Consider the following 27,750-nt stretch of genomic DNA (forward strand, 5'->3'; position numbering starts at 1 on the left):
TGTGCTGTACTGTGGATAATTTCCTCAAATCTGTTTCCTTTTTAGTTCAGTAATTTTCTCAGATCGTGAACTTTTGTGCAACTCATAAGAGAGTTTGAAATTTATTGTTATCTAGTGGTTCTCAAAGTATGATCTGAAGTCCCTCAGAGTTTCCCAGGTTTTTTCAGGGTATTCACAAGGTTAAAACTATTCCTATAATAATAGTATTAGACATGATGTACTTTTTTCACCATCATTCTCTCATGAGTGTAGAGTGGAATTTTTCAGAAGCTACTTGATGTATGATATTGCAACAGATTGAAGGCAGAAACAGATATGAGAAATCCAGCTATCTATTAGACCAGGTTTTTAAAAATGTAAAATAATTCCATTCTTTTTACTAATTTTCTTTTTGTTTTGGAAAATATAGCTATTTTTCATAAAACATGAAAACTTAACATTTTATAACTTATTTGTAAATATTTATAACATAATGGATTTTTTTTTTTTTTTTACATTGGCAGCTGAGCTAACAACTGTTGCCAATCTTTGTTTTTTTCCCTGCATTTTTTCTCCCCAAGTCCCCCAGTACATAGCTGTATGTTTTAGTTGTGGGTCCTTCTAGTTGTGGCATGTGGGATGCCACCTCAGCATGGCCTAATGAGAGGTACCATGTCTGCGCCCAGGATATGAACCAGTGCAACTCTGGGCCACCCAAGCAGAATGTGCAAACTTAACCACTCGGCCACGGGGCTGGCCCCCTGGGTTTCTTGTTTTAAAATAATTACAAAAGAATATATACATAAGATATATATTTAAACTTTTTTCTTCTTTTTCATCATATGGTAAATATGGGTGGATATAATCCACATGTACAAAAGGTCTTTGGGGCTCTCAGTAGTTTTTTTTATTTAAAATTTTTTTTTATTGAGTTCATAATAGTTTACATCAATGTGAGATTTCAGTTGTACATTATTTCTTGACTGTGACCACATAAGTGCTCCCCTTCACCCCCAGGGCCCCCCCCACGCCCCTTTCCCTGGCAACCACTGAAGTGTTTTCTTTGTCCTAGTACTTGTTTATATTCCACATATGAGTGAAATCATATGGTGTTTGTCTTTCTCAGTCTGGCTTATTTTGCTTAGCATAATTCCCTCTAACTCGTTCCGTGTTATTGTAAATGGGATGAATTTGTCTTTTTTTCTGGTTGAGTAGTATTCCATTGTGTGTGTGTGTGTGTGTGTATATATATATATATATATATATATATATACACCACATCTTCTTTATCCAATCATCAGTCCATGGGCACTTGGGTTGCTTACATGTCTTGGCTATTGTGAATAGTGCTGCAATGAACGTAGGGGTGCATATGTTACTTTGGATTGTTGATTTCAAATTGTTTGGGTAGATACCCAGTAGTGGGATAGCTAGGTCATGTGGTAGGTCTATTTTTAGTTTTTTGAGGAATCTCCATACTGTTTTCCCTAGTGGTTGCACCAGTTTGCATTCCCACCAGCAGTGTGTGAGAGTTCCCTTCTCTCCACACCCTCCCCAACATTTGTTATTTTTAGTTTTAGTGATTATAGCCATTTTAACAGGTGTAAGGTGGTATCTTAGTATAGTTTTGATTTGCATTTACCTGATGATTAGTGACGTTGAACATCCTTTCGTGTGTTTATTGGCCATCTCTGTATCTTCTTTGGAAAAATGTCTGTTCATCTCCTCTGCCCACTTTTTGATCGAGTTGTTTGCTTTTTTATTGTTCATTTGTGTGAGATCCTTATATATTATGGAGATTAACACCTTGTCAGATATATGATTTGCAAATATTTTCTCCCAGTTGGTCGGTTGTCTCTTTGTTTTGATCCTAGTTTCTTTTGCGTTGCAGAAACTCTTTAGTCTGATGAATTCCTACTTGTTTATTTTTTCTTTTGTTTCCCTTGTCTGAGAGGACATGGTATTTGAAAAGATCCTTTTTAGTTTGATGTCAGAGAGTGTACTGCCAATATTATCTTCCAGGAATTTTATAGTTTCAGGTCATATCTTCAAGTCTTTGATCCATTTTGAGTTTGTTTTTGTGTCTGGTGTGAGATAGTGGCCTACCTTCATTCTTTTGCATGTGGCTGTGCAGTTATCACAACATGAATTATTGAAGAGACTTTCCGTTCTCCATTGTATTTTCTTGGCTCCCTTGTTGAAAATTAGTTGTCCATAGATGTGTGGGTTTATTTCTGGGCTCTCAGTTCTCTTCCATTGATATGTGTGCATGTTTTTGTAACAATACCATGCTGTTTTGGTCACTCTGGCTTTGTAGTACATTTTGAAGTCAGGGATTGTGATGCCTCCAGCTTTGTTCTTTTTTCTCAGGATTGCCTTCGCAATTCGGGGTCTTTGATTGCCCCAATTTTAGTATTCTTTGCTCTATTTCCATGAAGAATGTCATTGGGATTCTGATAGGGATTGCATTGAATCTGTAGATTGCTTTGGGTAGTATGGACTTTTTAACTATGTTTATTCTTCCAATCCATGAGCAAGTAATCTCTTTCCATCTGTTTAAGTCATTATCAGTTTCCCTCAGTAGTGTCTTATAGTTTTCTTTGTATAAGTCCTTCACCTCCTTGGTTAAATTTATTCCTAGGTACTTTTATTATTTTAGTTGCAATTGCAAATGGAATTATATTTTTGAGTTGTCTTTCTGTAAGTTTGTTATTGGAGTATAGAAAAGCAACTAATTTTTGTAGGTAGATTCTGTACCCTGCAACTTTACTGTAGCTGTTAATTATTTCTTTTAGTTTTCCAATGGATGTTTTTGGGTTTTCTATGTGTAAGATCATATCTGCGAACAGTGAGAGTGTCACCTCTTCACTCTCTATTCGGATTCCTTTTATTCCTTTCTCTTGCCTAATTGCTCTGGCCAAAACCTCCAGTACTATGTTGAATAAGAGTGGTGATACTGTTCATCCTTGTCTTGTTCCCATTCTCAGGGGGATGGTGCTCAGTTTTTGCCCATTGAGTATGATATTGGCTGTGGTTTTGTCATATATGGCCTTTATTATGTTGAGGTAATTTCCCTCTATCCCTATTTTGTTCAGAGTTTTTATCATAAATGGCTGTTGGATCTTGTCAAGTGCTTTCTCTGCATCTATTGAGGTGATCATGTGGTTTTTATTCCTCAATTTGTTGATGTGGTGTATCGTGTTGATTGATTTGCAGATGTTGAATCATCTCTGTGTCCCTGGTAGGGATCCCATTTGATCATGATGTATGATCCTTTTGATGTATTGCTGAATTCGGGTTGCCAAAATTTTGTTGAGAATTTTTGCATCTCTGTTCATCACTGATATTGGCTTATAGTTCTCCTTTTTTCTGCTGTCCTTGTCAGGCTTTGGTATCAGAGTGATGTTGGCCTCGTAGAATGTTTTAGGAAGTGTTCCATCCTCCCTAATTTTTTGGAATAGCTTGAAAAGGATAGGTATTAAATCCTCTCTGAAAGTTTGGTAGAATTCCCCAGGAAAGCCATCTGGTCCTGGGGTTTTATTCTTTGGGATGCTCTTGATTGCTGTTTCAATCTCTTTCCTTGTGATTGGTCTGTTCAGATTGTTTGTTTCTTCTTGACTCAGCTTTGGGAGGTTGTAAGAGTCTAAGAATTTATCCATTTCCTCTAGGTTATCCATTTTGTTGGCATATGGTTTTTTGTAGTATTCTCTTATAATCAGCTGTGTTTCTGTGGAGTCTGTTGTTATTTCTCCTCTTTCATTTCTGATTTTGTTTATTTGAGCTTTTTCTTTGTAAGTCTGGCTAAGGATTTGTCAATTTTATTTATCTTCTCAAAGAACCAGGTGTTTGTTTCATTGATCCTTTCTACTTCATTTTTTGTTTCAATAGCTTTTATTTCTGCTCTGATTTTTATTATTTCTTTCCTTCTGCTGACTTTGGGCTTTGTCCTTCTTTTTCTACTTCAGTTGAGATTGCTTATTTGGGATTTTTCTTGTTTGTTAAGATGTGCCGGTATTGCGATGAATTTACCTCTTAATACAGCTTTTGTTATATCCCATATGAAGTGATATGGCATGTTATCATTTTCATTTGTCTCCAGATATTTTTTGATTTCTTCTTTAATTTCTTCAGTGATCCATTGCTTGTTCAATAGCATATTGTTTAGTCTCCACTTTTTTGTCCCTTTCTCAGCTTTTTTCTTGTAATTAATTTCTAGCTTTATAGCATTATGATCAGAGAAGATGCTTGTTATTATTTCAATTTTTTAAAATTTATAGAGGCTTGCCTTGTTTCCCAACGTATAGTCTATCCTTGAGAATGTTCCATGTGCACTTGAGAAAAATGGGTATTCTGCTGTTTTTGGATGCAGTGTTCTATAGGTGTCTATTAAGTCCAACTGTTTTAGCCTTTCATTTAATTCCACTGTTTCCTTGTTGATTTTCTATCTGGGTGATCTGTCCAATGATGTGAGTGGGGTGTTGAGGTCCCCTACTATTATTGTGTTGTTTTTAATGTCTTCTTTTAGGTTTGTTAATAGTTGCTTATGAACTTTGGGGCTCCTGTGTTGGGTGCATTGATATTTATAAGCATTGTTTCTTCTTGATGGAGTGTCCCTTTGATCATTATATATTGCCCCTCTTTGTCTCTCTTTACCTACGTTATCTTGAAGTCTACTTTCTCTGGTATAAGTATTGCGACCTCTGCTTTCTTTTGTTTGCCATTAGCTTGAAGTATCGTCTTCCACCCCTTGACTCTGAGCCTGTACTTGTCATTGGAGCAGAGATTTGTTTCCTGGAGGCAACACATTGTTGAATCTTGTTCTCTAATCCATCTTGCCACTCTGTGTCTTTTTATTGGAGAGTTCAATCCCTTTACATTGAGCATGATTAGTGATATATGAAGGCTTAATGCTGTCAGTATATCACTTGTTTTCTGGTTTTTGTACATTTCCTTTGTTTCTTGTCCTGTGTGTTTTGGTCTACCCATTGAATTATGCAGTTTTTTTTATGCTGTGTTTCTTTGTTTTTTTCCTTATTTATTTTTTGTGTCTCTGTTCTACTTTTTAGTTTAGTGGCTACCCTGAAGTTTGTATTCAGAATCTCGTACATAACATAGTCCATTTTATGATGGCCTCTTATTTCCTTAGTTTAAACTGGTTCAGTCCCTATCCTCCTCCCCTCCTAAGTTGTTATTCTCATATCTGATTCCAACTTATGTTTTGAGTTTGTACTTCTAGTGACAAGACTGTCTTTGATTTTGGTGTTTTCCTTCCCTTTAGCCTAATGCTATAGTTGAATATTTGCTATCCTATTCTGATTGTGTCTATCTATTAGTCTCCTTACTTTGTGTTTTGTGACCCCTTTCTCCTTTTTTTTCTTTTTTCAGGTATGAGGGCCTTTTTGAGGACTTCTTGTAGTGGGGGTCTCGTGACTGTCAAGTCACTTAGCTTTTGTTTGTCTGGGAAAGATTTAATTTATCCCTCATATCTGAAGGATATTTTTGCTGGATAGAGTATTTTTTGCTGAAGATTTTTATCTTTTAAAGTTCTGAATATGTCATTCCATTCTCACCTGGCTTGTAAGGTTTCTGCAGAGAAACCTGCTGAAAGTCTGACAGGGGTTCCTTTGTAGGTTATTTTCTTCTGCCTTGCTGCCCTGAATATTCTTTCTTTGTCATTCATTTTTGCCAGTTTAACTACTATATGCCTTGCAGTAGGTCTTTTTACATTCCCAAATCTAGGAGATCTGAAAGCTTCCTCTACACACATTTCCCTCTCATTCCTTAGATTTGGGAAGTTCTCTGCTATTATTTTTTTGAGCACGCTTTCTGTTCCATTCTCCTTCTCTTAACCTTCTTGAATACCTATAATTCTGATGTTGCATTTCCTCATTGAGTCGGATATTTCTTGGATACTTTCTTCATTTCTTTTTAGGCTCAATTCTCTCTCCTCCTGTCTGGAGCAATTCAACATGTCTATCTTCGATTATGCTGATTCGCTCATCTGTGGTGTCCATGCGAACGTTCAGGGAATCTGCATTTTGTTTTATCTCTTCCATTGTGTCTTTCATTTCTAGTATTTCGGATTGATTCTTTATAGTTTCAATCTCTTTTGTGAAGTAGCTCCTGAACTTGTTGAATTGTTTCTCTATGTTCTCTTTCACCTCATTGAGTTTTGTAACGATAGCTGTTTTGAATTCATTGTCATTTAGTTTACTTATTTCTGAGTCCTCAGGACTGAATTCTGTGTATTTATTGTTTTCCTTCTGTTCTGGAGAGTTGGTGAATTGCCTGATGCTGGAAGAATGGGGTTTTCCCGTTGTGATGCAGTTACAGCCTGTTGTCACTGGATGGGGCTCAAGAGCTGCATATTCTGTGCTCTCTGCCTTCAGCCAAGATGGCGTGATGTGGCACAGGTTGGAGAAGGGGCACTTTCTCCTGTGTGCAGTCCCGGGTTTCCTGATCACTTCTCACTATCTGGTCTCCTGAGGTCTTGGCTTGATGAGGTCACCCGGCCTGAAGGCTTTTGCGCCATTGGAGGGCTTCCCTCTAGGCTGCAAGGGACCTAGGGAGTCCTGGGTGATCCCACAGATGTGCGACCCCTCCACTGCACCTTCCCTCATGGAGCCTCCTGTGGTGGCGATCCCAGTCTTTAGGGATCGCCACCACAGGGAGGGAGTGAAGTTCTCTCTTACCCAGTTGCATCTCCTCTGAGGGGGGCTCCAGCCTCTCTGCCCTCCCTCGTGTTGCTGCCGTGACTCTTCATGGATACCTGTGCTTTTAGGATATTTTCTGTTGGAATATGGTTGCTCCTTTTTGTTGTATGTTGGAGGGGAGAGAGTCCTGGGCAAGCTCACTCCCCCCTGATGCTGACGCCACTCCTCTCAGTAGTTTTTAAGAGGATAAAAGGGCCTTAGATGAAAACATTTGAGGACCACTTGTGTAGAGAGTAGAGAGCCATTGAATTGTTTTAAGGTAGTAAAGCAACTTGCTTGAATTTGTAATTTAGGAAGTTGACTGGTTTTTCAGAGTAGAGGAATAGAATGGAGGAGGTGATTTTAGATAATTACTTAGGTTCACTTTACCTTATTCCTAGGAGAAAAATTATGGGCCTAGATGGAACTAAGTCATTGGCAGTGGGCATGTGGAGCAGGGAAGAGCTTCTGGAGGAAATGCGGAGAGGAAGTTCTAGCATAACTTCTGGAATTTGGGTTTAGGACAATTGGGGTGGATTATGCTGCTGTTAATTTAGATTCTTTTTAGAGATTAAAGACTTGTCTGTCAAGCTCATCATATGCTAACATAATTAATAATTAGATCTCACTGAAGATTAGTGTATGAAGTGGGCATTATTCATTATGGGTAAGCCACATACAAAGTTATCATTCTAGTGCTTAATTTCCTTTATTTGGAGGAAAAGTTGAAAAGTTCATTTGTTCCACAGATCTTTACTGAGTGCCATAGTACTGTCCTAAATACTGACAATTAGGAGCTAATGAGAGAGACAAAACCTTTCTCTCCTTTTGATTGTTTTAAGGAAAATTTGATATGTCACAAGTGGTTTATGATTTTCATTTTAGCTTAGAAATATTGTTTATAGCCTTAGAACCATCAGAAGGTGATATATTTTGTTTTCGATTTAGGTTTGTTTTTGAGCTCAAGTAACTTGAGTAATTTAAAACATTATTGAAAAGGAAATAAAAACCCAGAAACCACGAACAGAGAACTTGTAGATGGATGAAAATGAAGGTAAATTTATTTCAAACTGTATGCTATGCCTTAAAAGTTTGGGAACAAAAGAAATCATAGTTTCTTGAACTTCTACCTGTGTCTACATCCTCTCAGTCAGAAGTAGTTGAAAGAGGACTCTTTTTAGTTAGCTATTGGGAAGATTACATATGTTACAAAGATCTATTTCTTTAAAAAACACATATATTGATTTAAATCGTCGAATCTTTTATTATGTCATGTATAAGCTTCAATTTTTTTGCCATGTGAAAACCAAACTTGGCATAAACTTGGATTTTTGGTTAACTTTTTTTTTAAAGTTATTGAGGAAGTTTCAATTCTTGTTTGCCATCTTGGATGTTTCTGAGGGATTCTGTTGTGTTTGTTTTACCCTTGGAAAGGTGTTTTTCTTGAGCTGGAAAAGATATTTTTCTTCTCTCATAGCTCTTCTATCTTAGGAAGATGAAAAGTCACATTTGGAGTGAGACAAGTAAGGAAGTCTTTTAGTTTCTTGAAGAACTTTCTAAGAATGTTTTGAATGAATGAAAATATGGGGTTGTAATATTAGAAGTGCCAGTATAACCTTAATTATAGTGTTCAATGCTGTGGATGCTATAATTTATGTGTCCAAATACCGCAAACAGAAAAAAAATACTGGTTTGAGACTTTGCAGCTTGCTGGTGGTTACAAGTTTTCTTTTCCCCTTTAGGCGTCCCAAATGTGTTATCTGGCATTAAAGATGATGAAGAACACAGACTGAACTTCTAGTTTTTTTATTTCTGTTTGGTTTACAAGCTCTATTCGTTTCCTTTCAATCCATAAAATGCAGTAGTTCTCTGATTTGTGTTTTGATGATTAGATACTGCTAATTTTCTTTTTTCTTGAACTTGTTCATTTTGTTGTGATTTTCCTTTTGAAGCTTGGGGTAATAGTGTTTTGAAACTGTACTGAGTCTACATGTAAACTGAGTTTTCTGTAGACAGATTATAGTTGGGTTTTTCTAATCTGACAAATTCTGCCTGTTAATTGGAGTGTTTTAGATTATTTAGATTTTATGTAATTTTTAATATGATTAAGTCTAATGTCTTTTTATTTTCTATTTGTCCCATCTAATTTTTTTCCTTTTTCTTCTTTTCTTGTCCCATCTAATTTTTTTCCTTTTTTCTTCTTTTCTTGACTTTTTTTGTGTTAGTTGAGTATATTTTAGTAGTCCATTTTTTTTCATTATTGGTTTATTTGCTATACCTATTTATTTTGTAGTGGTGGTTCTAGGATTGACAATATGTGTGTTTCACTTATCATTGTCTGCTTTCAAATAATAATATACCGCTTAATGGATGATCTAAGTATTATCCTTTACTTCAGTATGCTTACAACAGTATGCTTCTTTTTATCCCCTGCTAATGTGCTAATATTGTTATGTCTTTTATATATGTTACAAACTCACACTATGTTATTATTATTATTATTATGATTGCTTTGAACAACTAATTTTTAAGAAATGAAAAAGTATCTTTGTATTTACCCACATAGTTATTTATGGCACTCTTCATTTCTTTTTATAGATCGAAGTTTTTCATCTAGTAGCATTTTACTTCAGCTTGAAGAACTTCCTTTAATATTTTTTGTAGTCCTGGAATTTCATCTTGCTACAAATTCTTTCAGCTTTGTTTGTTTGAAAAAAGTCTTTGCTACTTTCTTTGCTTAAGAATTTTGATTTCTGGATTTAACCTTTGGAGTAATTCCTGCTCATCTGCTTATTGCTAGGACTTTTCTGATAGCAGCTGTATCTACTTTGTATTCAAAAGAAGTAGCAGGAGTTGGAATGAGAGAAAGATGGCCAACTGTTAGAAGATGTAAGGATGTTAGTGAGAGAAATAAAAACAGCTTAAAATGCTTCCTTTTCTGAATTCTTTCAATGCTTTGTTAACAAACTCTCCAATATTATTTGTCACATTTTCACTTTAGATAATGTATTTATCCTCAGGAACTTTATTTTCATCATTTGTTAAATGAGAATGACAATATCTTATAGGATGTTTGTGATGATTATGAACAATGAACATAAAGCTTCTTGTATTGTTTGTACCAATAATAGTTACTTACTCAGAATATTATTTTACAGTATGACTTATTTGTTTACTTAAAAAAAATTCCTTTATAAATAATCAATGTTCTGAAGTTGAGGACACTTTCTTCTCCCACAGTTATCAACTTTTAACTCCTGCACTGCACTGTGCACAGTATCTTGAATATTAGCAGGTGCTTTTCTTGACCCTGTACCACCTTCATACTACTTTACTATCTTCAGGTCCTTTTTTCTATCCAGACTTAATTGAATCTTATCAGTTTACTCAACATCCACTTATTCCAGGTAATCTGGCTTCTTCCCTCACCACCCTAAAAGAACTGTTCTTTCAAACTTTGGTAGTAATCTATTAGTATTGCTAATAAATAATGATTGTAAACATGATAACATTCAGATTTGTTATCTTTTTGGAGAAGAATTAAATTTCTCACATTTTCCAAAGATGGAATAATTTTTTTGTTGTTGAAGAAGACTAAGCTAACATCTGTTGCCAATCTTTCTCTTTTTGTTTGAGGAAGATTGTCTCTGAGCTAACATCTGTACCAGTCTTCCTCTATTTTGTATATAGGATGCCACCTCAGCATGGCTTGATGAATGGTGCACAGATCTGTGCCCGGGATCCAAACCTGTGAACCCTGGGCCGCTGAAGCAGAGCACATGAACTTAACCACTATCCCACTGGGCTGGCCCTGAAAGATGGAATAATTTTAAGGAGTGAATATTGGTTGGTGTGGATGGTTATTTTGTGCATCTGCATATGGAAAGGAGCTTATGATGATCAGTACTCCTTAGTTTTTGAACTCTTCCTAAAGTCTAGGCTTGTATCTCCAACAGTGTGCTGTTGAGCTCTCCTGGCATGTCTTATTATTTGCCTCAACTTGTCTAAATGCAAACATCCCCCCAAATTAGATCTCATTTTCAGCTTCAGTATCTTATAGTAGAACCATGATTTGCCTCTGAATTTTATTTGTTTTATAGGGAAGATAAATATCATAGTGGACTATAAATAAAATTGTTCTAATATATATAATGTGAATGGCAAAGCCACAAAAAGGGGAAAATGTTATTTAACATTTAGGGTTCTCTCTATTAAGTAGTTCACATTAATAGAGGATTTTCATATGCCTCAAAAAGAGAAGCCAATAAGAGATTAGATATAGCTTTAAGAAACTAAATAAATTATCATTATTCTTATATACAAGTGAGACAGAATTTAAACTGTTAAGGAGTGTGGGCTCTGAAAAATAAATTTATTATATATATTTTTAATTTTTTTTTTTTTTTTTTTTTTAATGTTATGATAGATTACAACCTTGTGAGATTTCAGTTGTACATTTTTGTTAGTCATGTTGTGGGTACACCACTTCCCCCTCCGTACCCTCCCCCCACCCCCCCTTTTCCCTGGTGACCACCAATCAGATCTCCTTCTCAATATACTAATTTCCACCTATGAGTGGAGTCATATAGAGTTCGTCTTTCTCTGACTGACTTATTTCGCTTAACATAATACCCTCGAGGTCCATCCACATTGTTGTGAATGGGCCAATTTCGTCTTTTTTTATGGCTGAGTAGTATTCCATTGTGTATATATACCACATCTTCTTTATCCAATCATTAGTTTCTGGGCATGTAGGCTGGTTCCACGTCTTGGCTATTGTAAATAATGCTGCAATGAACATAGGGGTGCAACGGACTCTTGAGATATCTGATATCAGGTTCTTAGGATAGATACCCAGTAATGGGATGGCTGAGTCATAGGGTATTTCTATTTTTAACTTTTTGAGAAATCTCCATACTGTTTTCCATAGTGGCTGTACCAGTTTGCATTCCCACCAACAGTGTATGAGGGTTCCTTTTTCTTCACAACCTCTCCAACATTTGTTACTATTAGTTTTAGATATTTTTGTCATTCTAATGGGTGTAAGGTGATAGCTTAGTGTAGTTTTGATTTGCCTTTCCCTGATGATCAGCGATGATGAGCATCTTTTCATGTACCTATTGGCCATCCGGATATCTTCTTTGGAGAAATGTCTGTTCATGTCTCCAGCCCATTTTTTGATCGGGTTGTTTGAATAGTTTCCTCATCTTTAAATGGGAATACTCTTGCATGGGAATAGTGTCTAATTCATAGCATTGTTAAAAGGACTAAGATATGAGTGTAATGTCTAGCAGCTGACCCACTGGAAGTGCTACAAATAAAAATTTTTTTTTCTTTGTCTCTTTTTCCTCCCTCCTTGCCTTTTTTCTTCCTTCCCTTTCTCCCTGCTTTCCTTCTTCTTTCGATTATAGGAGGGGTTTTTTAGTCAGACAGATCTGGGTGTTCATCTCAGCTCTGTCACTTCCTCTCTTTTAGACTATGGAACCTCTTACGCCCTAATTACCTCATCCTTAAAATACTTGAGGCTTGGCATATGTAAGTGCTCAATGAAGGTCACTGTTGTTTCTTTGTGACATACATAATTGCTGACTAACTTACTCTTAATACTTTTGTGTATACAGTATTCCTCAAGTAGGTTAATAGAGTACCTGGATAAAGGTACCATCTATTTAGACTACTTATTTTCTGTCAAAGTACCTAACACATACTTTTCTTTGATCAGATATTCCTTGCTGAGGGAAGTTATATAAGAAAACAAAGTACAGTTTTCGTAATCTGTTTGAGCACCCAATTCCCTCCAGTGAATTCTAGTAAAAATTAGATGGTATAATGTGGCTTAGGACAGAATGCCTCTGTATATACTTTCGTTCTTTCCTCCTTTAATTTCTGCCTATTGCACCTACCAAATCTAAGAATGGATCTAACCACTTCAATCTAGTAGTTTAAGAAGAGAGGAAGAAGAGAGGTTGGCAATATGATATCCAACTACTGATACAAGGGAAAGTGATGTCATAGGCACTAATAAAGAACAAATTTTTTCTAACGTGTGTTGCTGTTATGTGGCATAGTTTGATTGTTCTCTGGCTGGGGCAGTATCCTGCTTCAGGTGGCTATGTGTATGAAAAGGCAGAAGAGAGATGGCTAATGATTGCATCATCTGAGGAAAATGACTGTTCCTTTTTACTGAATAGCGTGAATCTCAGAGATGGAAGAATGGCCCCACCACACAGGTGTTTACGGTTAATACAGTGATCTCTTTCATTATTAAAATATAGCCTAATGAATATTCAACTTTGGCCTGTCTGGTGAGCTATTCCTCCTTTTGGGAGGGTCAGGTAAAAGAATGCAAGGGAACATCAACTCTCTTCTCTTTTTCCCCAGCCTATCATAACCCCTTATCCTCATACTTGATGGGAGAGAAAATGGAAGTAGTCTCCGCTGTGGGCTAAAGTTGATGTGTGAAGAGATTTGGGGCATACACATCCCTCCTTCACTTAAACATGCTTGGCTTTTTTTTAAAATGACTAAAATTAAGTTTATTAATATTGTCGTCATTGTAGAGGTGAGCCAGAAATTTCCATTTTTACCATGAAAACTAATGAGTGTATTTTCCCTGGCTCACTCTGGTGTTCTCTAAGTGTGCCTCTGCATTGGTGAATTTATTTGGGTCTCTGACTCTTGGAAGTACAGTGTTACTGTTAGAGATTCTTTATTGCATCTGACAGTAGCCATTCTACTTGCTACTGGAGGAGATAGAGGTGACTGTCCCTAAGAGCTTTGTAGCAGTTCATTTCCAAGGCCCTCTGTTTCAGGAGCTTTTGGTGACCAGAGCTGCCAGGTGAGCCTAGTCCTTTTCTCTTGCCAAGTTTGGTGCCACAAGGCTGAAGAGCATAGATGACATCACTTATTAGTTCCATCTTTCAGTTTCTCTCCTTCAATTCTTTCTTGCGTTTTAACCTCTTTATCTGTTTTTAAACAAGGACTTGGAATGATTTGGTTACCTGTTTTAAGTTTTGTCCTACCATTGTGAATCTGGGAGTTGGTGGTTTTCAGGTTTTACCTGACTAGCCCTATTAGGGCTAAGGTGAAAAGTGGCAGCATGATCATGTGATCTGTCAGTATGAAAGTAATGGATCTATTTACATACAGCGTTTGTCACATTTTCCCTCTGTTAGGAACTTTTGTAAGGAATGACATTGTTGCTTGTTTCTTGAGGAGCAAAGGGCAGTATTTTTCAGAAATAGCTCTACAGTCCCCAAGAGGAAACATTCTTTTGCCATGAAATATACTTACTAGACATTTTGGAAAAATTGCAGTCTAAATAAGAAAGATATAACTGTAGTGTGTTTGAGGTTAAAAATTATCTGAAAACATTTTAACTAGTATTTTTGAGAACAGAGTTTCTTTTGTTAGAAATTAGAGGGTTTCAATGGAGTAAGATGTAGTCCGAAGTGATGCATAGTGGTTAAAGCAGATGATGAATTCAAACTAGTGATGGAAGTAATTCTAGTTTCAATAGTAAATATCATAATTCTTGCTTTTCATTTAATTTAGTTGGGGGAGGATTTGAATGGAAGCCCACTTGTAATTGATACAATTAAAATGTCATTGAAATGAAAACAAGTTCGAATTATCAGAAGGATTATTTTCTAATTATAAGATATATGCAACCGTAATTTCCTAACCATAATTAAGAAAGAAGTGTTTACACATTTGGTAATGTTTGTTCCATAGTATATATTCCTATGAGTACCATGATTAATGCTCATTTTTAAAGCATACTAAAGTTTCAGGTTTATTATAAATTTTAAGCAAATCAAGTTATTTAGCTTTTCTTTGAAATAATAAAATCATGTAGTTTGTAGGGAAGCTTTATTCACTGCTTTTTTTAACTATTTGAAAACTAATATGTAGTCTATATACTTTATCCTTTTTTGCTAACTTTTTGAAAATAAAAATAACTTTTTGAAAATAAAAATAACTTGTTCTTTCTTTTGCTTTAAAATGTTTGTCATCTCGTGTATGCCAGATTTATTGGACTGCAGTAGTTTTAGCGCGTTTTGGCTGGAATGTTTATGATGACATCATTATAATCTATATACAGTATGTGATTTCAGGGTTGAATATTTTCATAATTATGCTAGTTTTGGCAGTTCACTTGGAACTTTTTCACATCTCTTTAATGAACATGTTTTACTTCTGGGCTTTTGAGACACCCATATGTTTGGAAAATTAATAGTGTGCTTTTAATGTTAACGTGCAGAAGTGTATGACTACAGACATTTTTAAGGATGCAAGTTGAACTAAAAGTTATTACAGTAAGATTTTATTCACAGTAGTAGTCTTTTAGTATTTAGAGACTGTAACATCCCTCTAAGTAACAGAAGATGTCATTATAAAGATTAAATAGTGAAATTATTTTGTGGAATGAAACACTGTGAAGTTTGTTTTGCGTTAACTTAATATCTCATAAGTTCATGCGAAAATTTTGTTGTTTATCACAGCAAACTTTTACTTCTTTCTTGTAATGCAGTTTCAAACAGAAATTTTTCCTTTTGTTAATATATCACTAGCATCTGAAGCCATGCTATCCTGTAAAAGATCATCTTTTATTGTATAATTCTCTTAATGTGGTATCGAATAAGAATTTTTGTTTTCTAAAGGAGGTCTTATCATTTTATTTGCCTCTAGTACCCCATTAGATTGGTAAATTTAGTGGTTATCCTTCTTATTTATTCTTGAAGTTTTCTCTTCAAATATATAAAATAGAAAAACTAAATTTATCACCATTCTTGAAAATATTATAAAATAATTTTATTATTGATTAACACAGTACACCATCAATTACCCTTTGTGTTGGTATCTTTGATCTCTCCCTCCTCATGTGCATCTTTCCTTCAAACAAAATGTTCTCTTTTATCCCAAAAAAAGGAATAAGAAGAAGCCAGATGCTTTCACTTCATTTTACTACGCCATCTATTTCCTCCTTGTAATACCTGTCTTCTTGAAAGAGCAATGTATGCTTATCTACCTTAACTTCTTTTTTTTGAGGAAGATTAGTCCTGAGCTAACATCTGCTGCCAGTCCTCCTCTTTTTGCTGAGGAAGACTGGCCCTGAGCTAACACCCACACCCATCTTTCTCTACTGTATATGTGGGACGCCTACCACAGCATGGCTTTTGTCGAGCAGTGCCATGTCCACACCCGGGATCCGAACCGGCGAACCCCGGGCCGCTGAAGTGGAATGTGCGCACTTAGCTGCACCACCAGGCTGGCGCCTGCCTTAACTTCTCATTCACTCTTTGAACTACTCATTTACTGCTCCCACCCCTGTCCTGTAGTGGAATTACAGAAATCTCCTTTCTTGTAGGTTATTGACATCCTCCTCCTAATTACCAAATCTTGAAACGTGTCAACTGGAATGAAGACAGAACATCTCTATAGTTCTTAATGTTACTCCATTTTTATTGAACTGGTACATACCTTTAATTTTTGGTATTGTTCTTCCATCTTAAACCTTGTATACTCTGGCTTTATTTGACTAATCATCACTCCTTGTATGTGCTACATACATTTATACTGTTTTCCTTTTGTTTTTAGTTTTTCCCTGATTTTTCCTACAGTCTTAACCTAAAACATTTCTACACTGAGTTTTAAGGGCCTGACCTCTCTAGTTCTTCCAAATAGAATGACTCTTTGTTCTCCTATTACTTAAAAACCAACAAAAAGTACTCTTGTAGAACTGGTTATATAGGTTTTTAATAGATTATGAAATCCTTGAGGAAAAGTGTTGTATCTTATTTGCCTTTGTAAATCCAGCAGTTAGCATGTAGGCACATTATATAAACATTTGTTGAATCAAGGTAGGAAAAGAGTACTCGCATACATTGTATAAAGGAATAAGTTTCAAAAATGTGTATGATTTGTTGAAGTTTCTGTATTATCCTTGTCAAAACCCAATTAAACCTTATATCTAATCTGAATACTCAATTCAATAAATATTGTTAAATAGGATGCAAAAGATTCTAAGGATAATTAAGGTTAATCATTAAAGATGATTAAGACGACAGCTATATTCTTAATTTAATTCATAAAATAGTGAGGGTCTTAACATATAAACAACAAATAGGGGAAAATTAAGACCCTTTCCATTTATTTTGCATTCAGATAGAGACGGAAAGTGTTTAAAAGCTTCAATTAATTAGTCTTTTGCTGAATCCTTATATAAGAATTTTTTGGACATTATTAAGTGGTTTATTTTGATACCAACTAAAGAAAGGAAGAATTTGTGATTTTAAACTACTAGTTACTTTTAAAATGCTGTTTGAGAATGCAAATTATGAAGATTGTGTGGTTATATAGATTTCTAGAGCTAAAAAAATTAGAAGAGTCTATCTAATCACATTTAGTAACTGTAAACTGCATATGTTTAACAAAACTTTTCCTAATCCTTGAATGGTGATTGATGCTTTTCTTTTCTTTGTTTAAAATGAAAATAGGATGACCATGAAAGCTGTGGTTCTAATTCTACCAACCGTAGTACTACAGAGAACACGAAATCATCAGTAAAACCCCGAAGAATTCAGCAGGCTGCTCCCACAGATCCTGATTTACCACCAGGTAACTTCTAATGGGATTGATAAAGCCAAAATTTCAATTGTTATTAATCCTTGTTTATAGCCCGTTGTAGAATATACACTTTCAGTATTCTGTAGGGTCATAAAATATTTAAACTGTATGTGCATGGGCATTTGCTGCATGACATCAGAACACATTGAGTCCAGATCCCTCACAAATGTCTGCTTCACATTGTGATGCTCTTTTGCAGCAGGTTGTTCCTTAAGTTTCTTTCTTACATCCTCTCCAAGCAAAGACTTGATTGTAATTTCCCACTCATAGTCTTTTTGTTCCGTTTACTTCTTGATAAACAGAGGAAAGACATTAGAGGGTTCTGAGTTTCTGGAAACTATAAAATTCACTAACAGAATCACAGAATTTTTTAAGTGGGAGAGACTGTCTCTCCTCTTTCATTTCCTGAAATTTTTATTTACCCCAAACAGTTGTGGCTTAGAAATAACATTTCCTTGGTAAATATTTAATGATGAAAAACCAGTGATCGTTATGTGTCAGCTCTGTGGCCAAAGTGTATAGCTGCTTTTGTAGAGTTAGGAATTATCAGTCACTTCTCTTTTGATTTTATTTGTCAGTTACTTCCTTTTTCTGAGGTGTAGTTGACATTGGTATACACTTGTTTTCTGCATCAAATTTTTGTAGGTTTTCTGCTGGTTTTAACCTAGTTAATATTTGAGAGTCTTTTGGCACCATCTACTTTACTTGTAAGAGGCTAGGGTTAGTATAACATTTCATAGCCCTCCTCCCTCAAATATATGTTCTAAGTTACATTTGAATTGAATATTTTTAACTAGTGTTATAGTGATGTTAATGCTGATGCTTTGTATTCTTTGAAACTTTACCCAACAGGTCTCTGTAATCCCTTTGGCTTTAGAATAGATTAATTGCTATAGCTGGAGAAGGTGCCAGAAGAAGATATTTTACTTCTGAAAGTTTCTGATTCTGGTTAGAGTAGTATGATGGTTCCAGAACTTTCTAAAGTTTTTCTTACTAATTAACTCCTTTGGGAAATATCTCTGGTGAATTAAACTGTAAATTAAACTGTAATGTTTTTATTTATTAAATAGGCAACTCCTTTCCCCCTTCGAATTTCTGACTACATGTCCCCTCAAAACTTCTTACATCAGCTCATTGTATAGAACTCTCTCCATCAATATCCTGGCAAAGAGTCATCAGTTTTGGGTTTAACTGTTGTCTTGTTACGTTTTTTTCCTCTAAAGAAAGAACTTGTTTAAGAAAAATTTAAAGCTTTTGTCAGTTGTTAATTTCACAGATAAAAATCTTCTATGGGCTAACCTGCGTGTACTTAAACAGGTCCCAGACTTTTAATGATTCTTTAGAGACTGTATTAGAATTTACACTGATATTCAGAATTGGGAGAATTGGCCTATTTTTAGGACATAAAACATAAATGTAACATAAAACATCTTATTTTTAGTGGTATAAAACAGAGCTGTGTTCTACCTGAACTAGTTGAGGTAGCTTTTGGATTAACATCTGCTTTTCTGCCTTACCCAGCAGGAGGACTCATATCCTCTTTTATGCTGACATAAATCACAGTTAAGGAGTTGCTTTAGGAAGTAACTGAACTTGTTGGGCAATTACTGGGAGGCAGAGCAGCTAAACTTAATCTTGCCAAAAGAAAAAAAAAGGAATAATTTGAGAATCCAGTTGGATAATGGTAAATCATTTTATTTAAAGGTTAACTTATATGGTTATTTGAGGACTCGTTTCTGTCAACCTTGTCCTGCCTGGGAACCATATTAAGGTTCTTTCATGGTAGAGATGAATTCTTGCTCTCAAATTTTCTAGGGCAAAGTTTTTTCTTCTAGGAGCTGTGGTTACAGTTTTGGAGTTTGAACATTTCCATAGATCTAGAGATGCTTTTTGAGAAAAGTTTTGGTGTTGCCAATAGTTGTTTGTCCTACACCCTTGAAGGATGAGTGGTTCTCTGATAGAAAGAGAATTCAAGTAGATATCTAATATCCTCTTTGCAATCTCAATTCTTGGTATGCAGAACAGTCTTTCTCAGATTGTGGATCTTGACTGCGTTGAGTGCGTTGTGAAAGCAATTTAGTTGAGTCATGGCAAGCATTTAAAAAATATATAGCATAGAATAGGAAACTTCATAGCATATGGCATGTAGTAAAGGTTAGCAATATTTCACGAAACTTGTATATGTATATGTGTTTATGTGCATTTGTGCTGGGTTATAATGTAATATTTCTTCCTGGGAGAGGGATCAAAAGAGTTTGAATCTGACTGAAGCATACGCATTTTCTTTCAGTTAACGATGTATAGGCCAGGATCTTCAATTACTGCTACTAATAACAGTTATGAATTGTGGCCTTAGCACATCCTGTACGATATGCTGACAGTTCCTATTCAGAGAGAAAGTTTAAGGATGTTTGATTGATTTCCTTATTTATTCATGCTTTCCTCAGTATTCTCTGCACTTGATCTCTCTGTAAAGCAAGATTACTTCTAAGTTAGATACCTGTATTATTCAGTTCTGTGCTCTCTGAAGTGAATAGCCTTGGGCTCTTGTTGAAGGTCATTATCGGAAGCAGCCCTTTGTGAGCAGCTTCTGCATTTTCTCTAAAATGGCTTTAGAGGGTATTGTCCTTTAACTTATTCAAGGTCTCTTAATTAACTGATATGTTTTTTCTTATTTAGTAGTTACCATTAAAAAAAAATCCTACTTTTCTTGTTTGCTAGGAAGCTTAGAGAGAAATTTTGCGTTCTATTGCATAGCTTCCTCTTTCTTGGTCTTGTCATATAATTATGTTTTTCATTTTCTTCTCCTTGCCCTTTTACTCAGAATATATGTATACATATATATGTATATGTATGTATACACACATACACAATTAGTGGACATATTTAGGGTATAGACAAACTGAAAACTATGTTGCCCACTGGGTCTGAAGTTATGACTTAGTCATCTTTGATCTTCATCATCTAGTATAAAGATCAGTAAACATTTTCTGTAAAGGGCCAGTTATTAAATATTTTAGGCTTTGCAAGCCATATATTTTCTGTTGCAGCTATTCCATTCTTCTGATGTAGTGTGAAATCAACCATAAATGATAAATAATGTACAAGGCTGTTCCAATAAAGCTTTATTTATGAAAACGGATGGCACGGGCCTCATTTTGCGAGCCTCTGATCTAATATAATGTCTGGTTCACAATAGGCACTTATAATTTACTGCACTGCACAAAAACTGAACTGCACAAAATCACAGTGTTTTCTTCAGACTTTGATAATCAGAGTTATAGAGTCATTGAAATGTCTAAGAAGTTACTTCAGATTTTCTGATCTAACTGTCTTTTTTGGACATAGACCCTTGAAAATCTGTTGAAAAAGTTACAGACCCATATATGCAAATTCAAAATTTGAATATTATTTTAGGGTATTCACATACCGGCTGAAGTCCATCTGCAGGTCCCAGCTAAGCCTCTGATCTAGCCCACATTTTGTGGGTGAGAAAATGGAAACTCAGATTTTTTTGGTATACATGAGGAGAGACATTATTAAATTAGTAGTAGTCATTTACTCAAAATTTTGTTTTCTGCAGAAAATATTGAATATGAAATGGAAGATATAGTTTGTGTGTGTGGTGTGTGTGTGTATGCTTAAATGCTTGCCATCTTAACCTGTTATGGCTTGGTTTTCTGAAAAATCTCTTGAAGGAAGTTTAATAATAGTTGGGGAGTATATCAGCTAATTTAAGAATGTTTATAATGTATCAAGTGTTCAAGAACCTGAGCCAAAATGGCAATGTATTGTTATAGAAGATAGCACAATCATTTCCTTTCTGTTTGCCTGAGTGGGGAACATAGAATTTAAAGCTATCCAGTTGTTCCTTTCTGGAACATTTAAGAGTAGAGAAGACCTTGTTGCAAATGAAAAACAAATGCATAGCATGTTTCACATCATTATTTTTGTGTTTATTGTTTGAACATCTTCTATTAACAGTTTCTGGAAAATATTTTTAAAAATAATAATGTGAATAATGTGACAAATTGTGTAAGTTAAGTTATTGTTGACTGGTGAACACATTAACCTCTAAATTTCAGTGGATTTACACAGCAAAAGTGTTATGTTTTCTTGATGTACCAGTCCAAAGACAATTTTCTACCAGGAGCCCAGGCTTCTTTTATCTTGAGGCTCTGCTATCCTCTAAGCCAGACTTTGAATTTTACTACTTTCAGCCTTTTCAGGAGGAGAGCCTAGAGAAGACCTATCTACTTCCTGCCCCCTGGCTGGAAGTGATACCTACTCTTCTCAAATTTTATTGAGGAAACCTATTTGCATGAACATTATGTATGGCTTATAGTCATATCTCAGTAACAATTCTTCATTCTGGAAGAAGCGCAAAATATTGATGGATAGCTAGCCATTTCTGCCATACAGGTGTTCTTTCTCATTAATATATTGATTCTTTTAAAAGTAGGTTATGCTTCAAACTATTATTTTGTCAATAGCCTTCAAGATATCTAACGTTTATATTTTATTACAGAAAAGGTGATAATTGGAGAACCTTTATTTCATTCTAATTAGACTGAATTTGAAAATATTGCTTAGTGGAAGCAGCTGTTCGATTCCCTAAATCTTTATTGCTGTGTGAATGAGAGTATGCTGGAGCAGCTCATTGGAGGCTGTCTTTGCTTTCAAAGATTTAAAGTGTAGGAGACTTTGTAAACTACTACCAGTGCAAAGCCAGAGCAAGGAGGAGTTCTAAGAAAACACAAGTGATGTTTTTCAGTTGCTAAAATGAAGGAGTGGTTATGTCTAGGTGTGTATGGCTTCCAACACACACAAGTAAAACGAAGAGGCAAGAAAGATTAAAAGTGAAAGGATGGGAAATGGTGTAACAGACAAATACTATTCAAAAATAAGTCTGGGGCCTGGCCCAGTGGCCAAATGGTTAAAGTTCTGTGTGCTCTGCTTTGGTGGCCCAGGTTTGTAGGTTTAGATCCCAGGCACAGACTTACTCCATTCACCAGCTGTGCTGTGGCGGTGTCCCACATACAAAAAAATAGAGGAAGATTGGCACAGATGTTAGCTCAGGGCTAATCTTCCTCAAACAAAAAAGAGGAGGATTGACAATGGATGTTACAGCCAAAAATAAAAGTCTGTATTTGTAGCATACAAATCAGGCAAAATAAAACTTACGGAAAATGCATTAATGGACATATGTAGTTGATACTAAATTATAATAAAAGGTAGAATTCTCCAAAAAATATATGATGACATTGTATGCATCTACAACCTAGCTTTGAAATGTGATAGATCAAGCAGACAAAAAAAATCCCAAAACTGGATCTTTGAATATCAAAATTAACAAGATTGTTTTGGTAGATACATGTAAAACTGGACCTATCAGATAAGACAGTGTACATTCTTTTGATGCATACATTGGATATCTATAGACGTTGAAAAAGACTTGGTCAAAAAGGAAGTCTTGACAAATTTTGAAGAATCACTATCATAAAGACCCTCCTCTCTGACCACAATACAATTAAATAGGATGTAATTAATGATATGTTTGAATCATTCAGTTTTATTTTTTGTTTTATCTTGGTAAGCTCTGATTTTCATTCTTCTGTTTCCCTTTCAGGCCTACTATTTACTTTTCAGAGTCCTGAAATAGCTGCTCCATATATTCTTTCCAGGTTTTATGGCTACATTCAGTGGGAAAGACAGTGGCACTAAGTGTGTCTTACCCAGAACTGGAGCTTGTTAACATTTTGATGTACAACTTTTTAGAGACTGTTTTTTTTGTGGACGCATGTGTGCATACACATCCACATGTACATTTTCTTTTGTAACTTGAACCTTTTATTTAATGTTCAGAATATATTTCTAGCACATTAATATTTTTTACATTGTTATTTTAATGATTGACGTGTATGACATTATATAACTCTTCCATAGTTTATTTAACCAAGCCCTTTTTGTTTGATGTTTGGGTTATGTTTCATTTTCAGTTTTGTGTAAAATGCTTTAACAAACATACTGGTAGGTAAATCTTTGTACACACTTCTGTTTATTTCCTTAGGAGAAATTCTTACCAATTTATAGAATTAAAATTTATAAGTAATTTTAAGATTTTGGCATGGATCGCCAAATTACCCTGTGAAAAGTTTAACAGTAGTTTCTTCCAAGCACATTTTTGGTCCAATGCTGTTTCTTCTTATTAAAAAACATTTATTTGAAATGTAGATCAAGCAGACAAAAATAATCCCAAAACTGGATCTTTGAAACTGTTATAGATGAAAAGTGTTATCATATATTTTATTGCTAATTGGGATTGCCATATTTTGCCATTTTATTCTCTTTCCAGCGCTTTATGTAGGAAAGCTAATTTTTACATTTTATTAGCTAATGAATATTCAGTATTTTTCAGTTGCATCTTTTAGGTTTTTTATATACAAAATATAGTTATCTTCGTGTAATGATAATTTTGTATTCTCCTTGTCAGTACTTATATTTCCTTTTTTACCCCTATTTAGTTGTTTAGAACTTTTGTGACCATCTTAAATGATAATACTGATATTGACTATCCTCAACTCGCAGTTATTTTTTTTTACCTCCTACAGTAACTGCTCTAAGTTACTGTCTAGTTACCAGATCTGATGGATGCTTTTTTAATTCATGTTTTGTTGAACCTCTCTACCACACTGACAATAAAAAATCCTTATTCTCTTCTTAACCTTTTAAAAAAGTTTTATTTTGAAATAATTTCAATCTTCCAAAAAAGGCAAGAACATTATAAAGAACTTACTTTTCCTTTAACTATTTGAGCATAAGTTGCCTATTTGATGCTTTATAACCCCCAAATAAATTTTATACCAAAGGCTTGACCAGTTCATTTTTAGGTACTGTAACCAAGTCATCAACCATGAAATTTCTGATTTTGAGCAACTTAGCTTCCTAGTGACCACATCAGGATAAATTGATTGCAGATGTTGTCTCTTTGTAACCAAAATTGTTTGATACATGCTATCTAATTTAAGAATATTATTAAAATGTCCATACCACCCAAAGCAATTGACAGATTCAATGCAACAATCCCCATCAAAATTCCTGTGGCATTTTTCACAGAAATGGAACAAATAATCCTAAAATTTATATGGAACCAGAAAAGATCTCAAACAACCAAAGCAATCTTGAGGAAAAAAACAAAGCTGGAGGTATCATGCTCCTTGCTTTCAAACTTTACTACAAAGCTGTAGTAATCAAAACAGTATGATATTGGCATAAAAACAGACACACAGACCAATAGAACAGAGTTGAGAGTCCAGAAATAAACCTACACATATATGGATAATTAATTTTTGACAGAGGAGCTAAGAATAGGCAATGGAGAAAGGACAGTCTCTTCAATAAATGGTGTTGGGAAAACTGGACAGTCACAGGCACAGAATGAAACTAGACTGTTATCTTACACTATACCCCAAAATTAACTCAAAATGGATTAAAGACTTGAATGTAAAACCTGAAACCATAAAATACCTAGAAGAAAACATAGGCAATAAGCTCCTTAACATCGTTCTTAGTAATGTTTTTGTGGATGTGACTCCAAAGGCAAGGGAAACAAAAGCGAAAATAAACAGGTAAGACTACATCAAACTAAAAAGCTTCTGCACAGCGAAGGAAACCTCATTAAAACAAAAAGCCAACCTAGTGAATGGGAGAAGATTTTTGCAAATCATATATCCAATAATAGGGTTAATATCCAAACTAGATAAAGAACTCGTACAATTCAACAACAGAAAGCAAACAACCCAATAAAAATGGGCCGAGAATCTGAATAGGCATTTTTCTAAAGAAGACATACAGATGGCCAACAGGCACATGAAAAGATGTTCAGCATCACTAATTGTTAGGGAAATGCAGATCAAAACCACAATGACATATCACCTTACACTTGTCAGAATGGCTATCAAGAAGACAAGAAATATCAAGTGTTGGAGAGGAGCCGGAGAAAAGAGAACTCTTGTACACTGCTGGTGGGAATGTAAATTGGTGCAGCCACTGTGGAAAACAGTATGGAGATTGCTCAAAAAGTTAAGACTGAAACTACCATATGATCCAACAATTCCACTTCCGAGTATTTATATAAAGAATATGAAAACACTAGTTCCAAAAGATACGTGCACTCGTATGTTCATTGCAGTCTTGTTTACAAGAGCCAAGATATGGAAACAACCTTAGTGTCTATCAATGGATGAATGGATAAAGAAGATATGGTATATATATGTAGTGGAATACTACTCAGCCATAAAAAAGAATGAAATCTTGCAATTTACAACAAGATGGATGGACCTTGAGGGTATTATGCTAAGTGAAATAAGTCAGAGAAAAATACAAATACCGAATGATTTCACTCATATGTGGAATCTAAAAAAAAAAAAGCAGAACAAAACAAAGCTAAAATAAACTCAGATACAGGGAACAGATTGGTGGTTACCAAGAAGGGAGAAGGGTTGTGGGGTGAATGAAATGGGTGAAGGAGGTTAATTGTATGGTGATGGATGGTAACTAGACTTTTGGTGCTGACATTTTATAGTGTTTACAGATGTTGAATTATAATGTTGTACACTTGAACTTCTATAATGTTATATACCAATTTTACCTGAATAAAAGAAAAGAATATCAGAGAAATAAGATATAATCTCTGCCCTGTAGGAATTCATAGTTTAACGGAGAAGGTAAGTATACCTAAACATGTACAAATGGCAGTAGGGAGATGAGCCCAAGAAAAGTGGTAGAGACTGTCTCCTTTAATGTTTATGTGTAGGATGGGGGATGTTGGAGAAGAGGATATAGGAGAGAAGACATTCATACTGGGCCTGAACAAGAAGGGAGAATGGACAAATAGTATTCTAAACAGAAGGAAGAACATGAGCAAAGTTAATGAAAATTAATAATGTTTTATATGGCCCTGTGGGCATAAATGTATGTGTTTAGAGGAATGGGGTTTGTGGGTGGGAGAGGGTTGGATAAAGATAGAAATTTCTGGAAAGATTGACTAGTAACAGACTGTTGTTTTAGAGTTATCTAATATGACATCTTCTAGGTTCTTATGCCCAGAGTGACCTTGCAATTGCAGATGCTTGTGGAATAGACTGGGTTACTGTTATGTCCTTTGAACATACTCTCAGAGAATCTCTAAATTTGGAGTGAATGAGAACTATTTGATATGCTGTTTGACACTCTTCTGTAGCTCACTTAGAACTAAATCATTATGAGGGATTAAAGAGATAGTGTATCATTTATTTATTCCATTGGTTAGTCATTGTTACTTTGGCATTGAATTTTTAATAAGGAAACATAAATAGTCTTCTTATAGGAGTAGTTCTTTTATGTTTTTGATTCTTTTATTTTGGTGAATTGACTGATTCATCTCAGCTGGCATGTCAGTTTTATAATGAGAAATTGAAGGAAAATATTAAAAAGATGAAAAATCCATTGTTTTGTCAGTTAATATACATTTACAGTATTATGTTTCTATTACTTTGTATTATAGCTTTTCTCCAGTTCTATCTTTGAGAGTTTATTTTTTATTTTGAAGATAATAAAAACTCATGAACTCTTAAGAGGTTTTTAATGAATTCCCTATTGGTGACAGGTTTTTCAGAAATAGGAAAACCAATATTAGTCATGTTGCTTCTTAGAAACGGGATGTTTATTTTTATTTTTAAGATCTGAATTGAGTAATAATAGCATGTATGAGGAATATACATTCTAAGTTTGAAAATTTTGATACTTAAAATTTCTTGTGGAAGTTTAAGCATTATTTTAGCATCTACTCTCGTAAGAATATTTGTTACCTTAAATTTATTGATATTTTGCATGTTAATTTTATAGCATATGATAAATTGGCACTCTCAAAGTTGCTAATAGTTTCCATATATGAGAAAAACTTGAATTTAGTTGTTTTATGTTTCTTTCCTATTTGTATCCCTTGGGAATGAAGGAAAGGGTTGGTTTTTGCAAACACGGTATGATTGAAGAGATTTAAATAAGCTTTCTCCTAGCAGGCTTTAGTGTAGGTGTTAACAATGTCAGTTGCTGACAGAAGTTGATTCTGTGTTGTCCAGTAAAATTCTGGTTTAAAGAATACAAGCAGATTGTTATTTCATGAGATAGCTAAAGTTTTAGTTTTTAAATAGGTTTTATAGTGGAAAATGCATTTGAATAAAGTGGAGTTTTTAATCTTTTTCTCTCATATCTTTTTTAATGCTGTTTGTGTTTAGTTTTACTTATATTTTCAATTAAATTCCTCAATAATGTATCTATATACACATTTATTATGTGACAAACTTCTGAGATTACAGAGTATTCTATAGTAGCATGAAATTAAAAGAAAATTTTTGGTGATTCTAGGCAAGCTATGGAGAAAAGTAGTGTTCACTAATTACTTTTCTTGTTT

General features: G+C 34.8%; 1 protein-coding gene across 22 annotated transcripts in view; it reads left to right on the plus strand.

Moving 5' to 3' along the window:
- VPS13B (vacuolar protein sorting 13 homolog B) overlaps positions 1 to 27,750 on the plus strand; it is a 777,317-nt gene that overhangs the window by 25,236 nt on the left and 724,331 nt on the right. For all 22 annotated transcript variants that reach the window (XR_011543460.1, XR_011543461.1, XR_011543462.1 and 19 more), the window contains one exon: positions 17,171 to 17,291. Coding sequence is in view for 18 of the 22 variants with exons in the window: in XM_070631834.1 (XP_070487935.1) it covers positions 17,171 to 17,291 (121 nt within the window). In the remaining 4 variants the exon portion in view is untranslated. The remainder of the gene's footprint in view (positions 1 to 17,170; positions 17,292 to 27,750) is intronic.

The sequence above is a fragment of the Equus przewalskii genome, chromosome 8, assembly GCF_037783145.1.
Source record: "Equus przewalskii isolate Varuska chromosome 8, EquPr2, whole genome shotgun sequence".
NCBI lineage: Eukaryota > Metazoa > Chordata > Mammalia > Perissodactyla > Equidae > Equus > Equus przewalskii.